General features: G+C 39.1%; 1 protein-coding gene across 1 annotated transcript; it reads left to right on the top strand.

Annotated features, from left to right (window-relative positions):
* The first annotated feature begins 586 nt into the window (after positions 1-586).
* Positions 587-5853, top strand: LOC108667907 (trypsin-1-like). Its single transcript, XM_018155008.2, has 4 exons — positions 587-642; positions 4528-4710; positions 5247-5260; positions 5323-5853. The coding sequence occupies exons 1-4, from the start codon at positions 600-602 to the stop codon at positions 5851-5853; spliced, it is 771 nt and encodes a 256-aa protein (XP_018010497.1). The 5' UTR covers positions 587-599.
* Positions 5854-6928: the final 1075 nt, after the last annotated feature.

Here is a 6928-nt window from a genome sequence, read left to right on the forward strand (position 1 = left end):
GATACTTGACCGCCATTTCAAAAAGGAAACCGATGCATAGAATTTTGATTTATAAATGATAATTTTATTGCTGACGAAATGTCACAAATGAAGATTTTAATAGTAATAGAACAGTTAAAATAACAAAGCATTTTGTACGTACTCAAATCATATTGTTTCAACAAATACCTACGGGGAAACGCAACGATGCATTACACACCTAGCAACGTTTCCATTTGCCAATTATTTTGGGGATCGGATTTTAATTTGAAAAATTAAAGTGGTGTCATAAAAAATCACCCATTTGGAAGCGATTGGAAGCGAGTTGTTATTGATATTTGATAGTATAAAACGAAATGAATGTGCCCACTTGCATCTGTACGCACGTAAGAGACACTACTGAATAAAATTTTAATTGTAGCTTATAGTATAATGGAGGCTTGGAATATGGTTCGTAAATAAGAGTCGATAGCAAGATGACACTGCGTTATTATCTGAATATACTTGAGATAAACACAGAAGTGTTCTGCGCAGGTGGTAAAAATTCCCATCGCTCTCCGATAAAAGCTTCAGTTCCGTCATGCAGCGCTACGTTTTGCCGCTTTAGGGAGACGATTATCATGAAGTTGTTCATCCTGTGTGTCTTGGTAGCCTCGGGATTCGGTGAGCGAAGTATCAAGAAAATTGAACGCATATGTGAAATCTTTGAATACAATTGGCCAGGTCATCAAATTCCCTCTCGTGCATTTCCTGTTGTAACCAAATTTCGTTGAAAATCATCCTGTTGTGAGAATGTGGAACAAGAGTCCCACATTCTTTTAAAAGATTAAATCAACACAAACACTTGAGAATGGCGATTGCGGTACAAAAAACCCCCCAAAAATTGAAAGAAAGTGTTCTTTAATGTACAGAAAGTTACCGGACTTCGAGCATCTTACCATCGAACCTTTAGAAACAATTTCGAAAACATCACGGTACATTGCTAACCCTTTCAGGACTGACTGGACATTTCGGTACTTTAAGGCTTATGTCACTAGACAGAAATAGCTGGACGACAGTGAATGTAACCGAGATCAAAGGGTCTAAAGGCAATTAGTTTTCACTCCTTTTTTACAACACTTCTCTTTAACTTCACTTCTTGTCTGTCTGTCTGTCTGTCTGTCTGCTACAAATCTTATAATCAAAATTTAACACACTTCTACTTATCCTATCGATCTGAAATTTTGCATACGTGTTTAAAGTTGGAGACAATGCATGAATCAAATGTCAAAATAAATGATTTTAAAAATTAAAAAAAAATTTTTTTTAATATTAAAAAAAGTGAAAAAATAATTTTGTCAGCTACAAATCTTATAACTGATATTTGACACACTTTTACGTGTCTAGTTGATCTAAAATTTTGCAAACTTGTGTGAAATCAGAGGCAATGCATGTATCAATTAACAGAATAAAAATTAAAAAAAATAAGTAAATTTTTTTAATTTTCGAAAATTAGATGAGAAATTCATTGTACCTACATCTGTAAGATTGGAGATACTGGATTTTTTGGAAGTGTTGTCTTTAAAAAGTAATTTTTAAACGTATATTATTACCTTTTTATATTCTTTTCATAATAAAGAACATAAATATACATTCGAGTCCAAGCGTGAACAATTGTTCACAATCGCTGTGAAGGGAATTCCGTGCATGGGTTTAAGTCAGTGGTTCCCAAAGTGGGCGATATCGCCCCCCTAGGGGCGCTGGATTTTGGGGGGCGGTAAGGAAGAAGAGGGCGGTAGGGGGGCGATAGGGGGGCAGAAGTCCGAAGTCGAAGTCAGAAGTTCGAACGTTTGTTTGACGATTTGTCCGTAACACGTGCAGCGCATGACTTCCAGCGATGCTTTTGTCACCCAGATCTGTTTTTTAACCTTTCCTGAGTTTACGTCTCGGACAAATTAACGGCCGGACTCGCGGCCGGTCTCACGGCCTATTTCCAAATAAAACGATCAAGGAATATCTCTCGAACTGATGAACTTAACTCGATGAAACTTAGTACACGTATTCGTTAGGACCTAACCATAATTTTTAGCTCGTAAAAATTGTTTGAATTTTGCTATCGTTTGTTTTTGCCATAGTTATGTGGCAATACGGGCCGAAATTCACAGTGATCAAGTAATTTCTTCCAAACTACTGAACAGATCCGAACGAAATTTTGAATTTGCAGTCCTAACTACCGAACGGTAATGTTTAGCTCGTGAAAATTTTTTGCGATTGTGCCTTCGTTTGCGAGTTTTTTTTCTCATTTCACCTTCATTCGTGATTTAAACAGCAATACGAGTTTAAATTCGCAGTAATCAAAAAATATTTTCCAAACTGCTGAACAGGATTGAACGAAACTTAGTTTATTTAAATACCTAACCTCAGCAACGGTGATGTTTAGCTCGTTACAATTTTTTCGTTTGCGAGTCATACGGCTATACGTCTACGGCTCTTGGTTAAACCGGCCGCTAGAAAAGCCGGTCGTTCCTCCTATATCTGTATAACTCGCGAACGAAAGCAAAATATAAAAGTTGTCACGAACTAAGCATCACCGTTGAGAGGTTAGGTAATTATATACAAAGTTTCGTTGAAATCCGTTCTATAGTTTAGAAGAAATTTCTTGATCGCCGCAAATTTAAGTGACAAATTACCCGGCGATACGGGCCGAATATAAGGAAGTGTGAAATCAAGAATGACTGTGAAATGAAAAAAAAAACTCGCTAACGGAGGTAAAATCGGAAAAAATTTTATAAGCTGAAAATCACCGTTTGGTAGTTAGGAATGTATATTCAAAATTTCGTTCAAATCTGTTCAGTAGTTTGGGAGAAATTCTTTGATCACTGTGAATTTCGGCCTGTTTCGCAATATTCGCGTAACGCACAAATGAAGGTGAAATTAAAAAATTACGAGCTAAACATCACCGTTAGGTTCTGATAAATGCGTGTTCCAAGTTTCATAGAGCTGCGTTCATTAGTTTGGGAGATATTACTTGATACTTGAATTTAGAGATTGGTGGTGAGACCGGCCACGAGTCCGGACGTAAATTCGCCCTAGAAGTACTAGGTTTCTGGTGATGAAACTGTTAAAACACCCGAAAAACATATTGGTTCACTAATTGGGGTTCTATTTGTGAAATACACATTTGTGTTTAACCTTTCTCTTTTAAAATTTATTTCCCCTAAATTTCAAGAAAGAGGCTTATGTCTGTGGGGGGGGGGGGCGCTAGAAATTCATTAGGGAGCCAAAGGGGGCGCCAGCCTGAAAAAGTTTGGGAACCACTGGTTTAAATCAAATTTTGTCCTGTTTTTTGTTGTCGTTTTTGTTGGGGTCTGACTTGGAAAGTGTGGAAAGGAGCTAGATGTGGTACAGAGTGGCCACAAAGGAGAAGGAAAGGAATAATGGAAAGGTCACTGTGAGACGAAGAAAGGTGCATAGCGCATAATTAGGTTTTTTGCTGGTGTATGGGCTTAGTTAGGTTTGGGGAAGGGAGATGGATACCAGTCAGGGCCTTGGAAGGTTTACTTAAGGAGTGATGGAGGAGGTTGGTGGTTCATTAATTATGAAAAATTATTTCAAGTTTGAGTACTATTCAGGATAAATATGAAGGATATGTACTCTATTTGCGAGGGAATTTAATTTCTTTCCTTCTTTGTCGTTTAGAATATATTTGTTCTTAAAAAGTTGATATGATGATACAGGGGGTAATGGTGCTGGTGGTGATGATGATGATAAGATTGGTGAGTCATTCGAGATTCTGGGGCTTGTCGGTAGGTCTTCTGTCTCGTCTGTTTGTGTGAGTCACTCTCGATGCGCATTGTCTGTCCGTAAGCGTAATTATGCTCATGCTCAGGTCCATCATAGTGTATTGGATGATGATGTGGATTGTGCGATTGGTGGTTACGTGTACAGAGGCAAGGGTCCTAGTGCGTGCATTTTTGAACTTTTGAATGGCCGGTTCTGCCTTGCTTAGGCGTTGGGGGGGGGGCAATGTTAGTTGATTGATGAGATCATATGTCTTGATGGTGGACCAAGTTTACCGTGCTCTATAGTTGGTGAAGGACTGTCTTTCTGTGGAAATAGCACAATGTTCGTTTAGTGTTTGGGAATATAATAAGTCGGACCAGTGTGTATCTGTAATGAATCCAAAGGCTTTGTTTTGGATAATTTTCTGCAGTTTGAATATGGATGATATCAAATGGGTGCTGTTACCTTCAAGATAGTCTGTAAGCGTTTCAATAAAGGAAGGGTGAAGGTTCAGTTGCACGATTTTCTATAGTAGTTCGGTGTGCCAAAACTTGTAGAAAGCTTTAGTCACATCACAGAGCAAATAAATCACACATCAAGTCACACCATTGACGATGTCAATGGTGTGATTTGTGCTACATGGTTCATGCTAGGATACTTCAATCTACATTCTTGCATAAATCTAACAAGTTGATAAATTAGTGTATTGTATCACTGCATTAAAATCTTTCAGACAGAAACTCTGATGTTTACGATTGACATCCCGAAATGATTGAATGTTTTCAGCGGTCCCGCCGTCAACAATCCCAAGGTCCAGGAGTGGCCAGAACAAGATAGTTGGTGGCGAAGATGCACGTCCTGGTCAGTTTCCCTACCAGCTGGGTTTATATGACGTGTCTGGCATCCCCAATGAATTCCTATGCGGGGCTATCGTCTACGCTACTGATACTATGATCACTGCTGCAAACTGTCAGATACTTCGACCACGATGATCATAGGAACCTGGTAGTATGTACATTTGTTTTACAATCTAGTCTAGTTCTACAACAAACATAAGGTGATTAATTTACACTAAAGGTAGAGCTAAAGAAACACATATTTTTTCTCAAAGTAAAGCCTAGTGCATGTTATTCCAAATTTCGATCGCACGTTTACTACCAAAAATTTAGTCTTCCTCTCAGTTCTCGTTCTGCTCTGGTACACACAACGGAAATGAGTTCAATCCTGCATACATGCTTAGTTGAATTTTTACTAGCATTCATGGTTGAAGTTGTAGAAAAAGACCCTCAAATGATGCTTATTAGTCTTCGAAAAACACTTATTTAGAAATTCGTTGATACACATCAACGACATCTTATACACCAATTCGTTGATCCTCACATCAATCGTTTACGAGATTATACACTAGTTCAGGTTCAGCACGAAATGACAGAGCATTTCTTGATCGATACATGTATCGTATGATGAAAACACTTTCATTCTTATTAATCGCTATCATTCCATAGCTATTTTAGAGGAGGTATCTCGAATTGTAATATATATTACTTCCGCACTAATAAAACTGATTTTCTACAATTACAGCTTGTGGCTGGAAATCTCAGATTGCAATACGACGACGGGACAGAGCAATCACGAAGCGTAGTTCAGATCATCGCGCACGAAAGTTACAACGTTAACACAGCTGAGAACGATATCGCATTATTAAAAGTTGACTCCTCTCTTGAATTTAACACGTATGTGTCCGGGGTGACCTTGCCTTTTCAGGGACAGAACTTCTCTGGAAATGCTTTCGTTTCTGGATGGAGAACCTTGAGCCCCGGAGGCAGTACTCCAGGTAACCTGCAGTACGCCAGCGTGCCCATCGTCGACGACGAAACTTGTAGGAGCTTCTATGGAGCGTCAGCTATTGCCGACTCGATGATCTGTGCTGGAGACGGAAACGAGACAACATGTAAGGGAGACGGTGGTGGCCCCATGACGTGCGGGGATTATCTCTGCGGAATTACCTCCTTTGGCTACGAGTGCAACAAGTTTGGGTACCCCGGAGTGAAAACAGAAGTCGTGAAAAGTCATGAAAACAGCATAAGTCGTGACTTCAACAATACTTCATGAACGGGTGCGCCAGAGAAACTTACTTATTTGAAAGGTCAATAAAAACAAAAGTACTTCAATTATTGTTTTAATTTTTTTTTATTTGAGAATATAGTTTCCCAAATTTTTTTTAATACAGTCTTGAAAATGACATCTCATAAATGACGGCCCCCATTGCGCATACACTGATGAAGTCGATTTTTGAAATCAATCGGTATTTTGGCAATGACGTCGCGAATGTTGTTCTTGAGGTGTGCTAAGGTCCGTGGTCGATCGACATAAACCAGAAATTTCAAATAACCCCATAAAAAGAAATCGCATGGATCAAATCTGGAGAGAGTGGCGGCCATTGGAGATCGCCTCTGAGAGAGATAAGGCGGTCGGGGAAATGATGTCGCAATAAATTCATTGAGTCTCGTGCTGTGTGTGATGTGGCTCCATCTTGCTGAAACCACACGTTCCTAACGTTCATTTCTTCGAGTCTTGGAAAAAAAATTCCTCGATCATGTTCCTGTAACGAGCTCCATTAACGGTAACTGCACGTTCGTATTCTTCAAAAAATAATTCCCATTACCGACGTCGCACATCAGACAGTAATTCGCTTACAGTTAAGTGGCTTCTGGTGAAGCTCACATGGATTTACACCACACCAATAACGCATGTTTTGCTTGTTGAGGCAGCCGGAAATGTGGAAGTGAGCCTCGTCACTGAAAAAAACGACCGCGTCTTCAGGCAGGTTGTCAACCAGCATTTCACATGCATTTCGACGGGCAACAAAATCGCATTCAGTTAATTCTTGCACAGCAGCAAATTAATTTGAGAAACTTTGAGAAACAAACTTGGGAACTTTCCCCTTCAGAAGCCCCTCTACCCGACCAATTAACCGCACAGGAATTTTTCAAATAAGTAAGTTTCTCTGGCGCACCCTGTATCTAAATGATACAGCTAATTGTAAGATGCTCACATAATGTAAATATCTCGATAAAACATGTATAATTAAACCCAGTCATATGTCAACATGATAGGACATATTCAAAGAACTGTATTATAATGAGTGTAATAGGAATTTCAATAATTATTTCATTTTATACACCAA

This window comes from Hyalella azteca, unplaced genomic scaffold (assembly GCF_000764305.2).
Source record: "Hyalella azteca isolate HAZT.00-mixed unplaced genomic scaffold, Hazt_2.0.2 contig15213, whole genome shotgun sequence".
Taxonomy (NCBI): domain Eukaryota; kingdom Metazoa; phylum Arthropoda; class Malacostraca; order Amphipoda; family Hyalellidae; genus Hyalella; species Hyalella azteca.

Coding starts and splice junctions, on each gene's coding strand:
- LOC108667907 (XM_018155008.2), top strand. CDS start 600: ATGAAGTTGTTCATCCTGTGTGTCTTGGTAGCCTCGGGATTCG. Junction 643..4,527: donor CTTGGTAGCCTCGGGATTCG/GTGAGCGAAGTA, acceptor GAATGTTTTCAG/CGGTCCCGCCGTCAACAATC.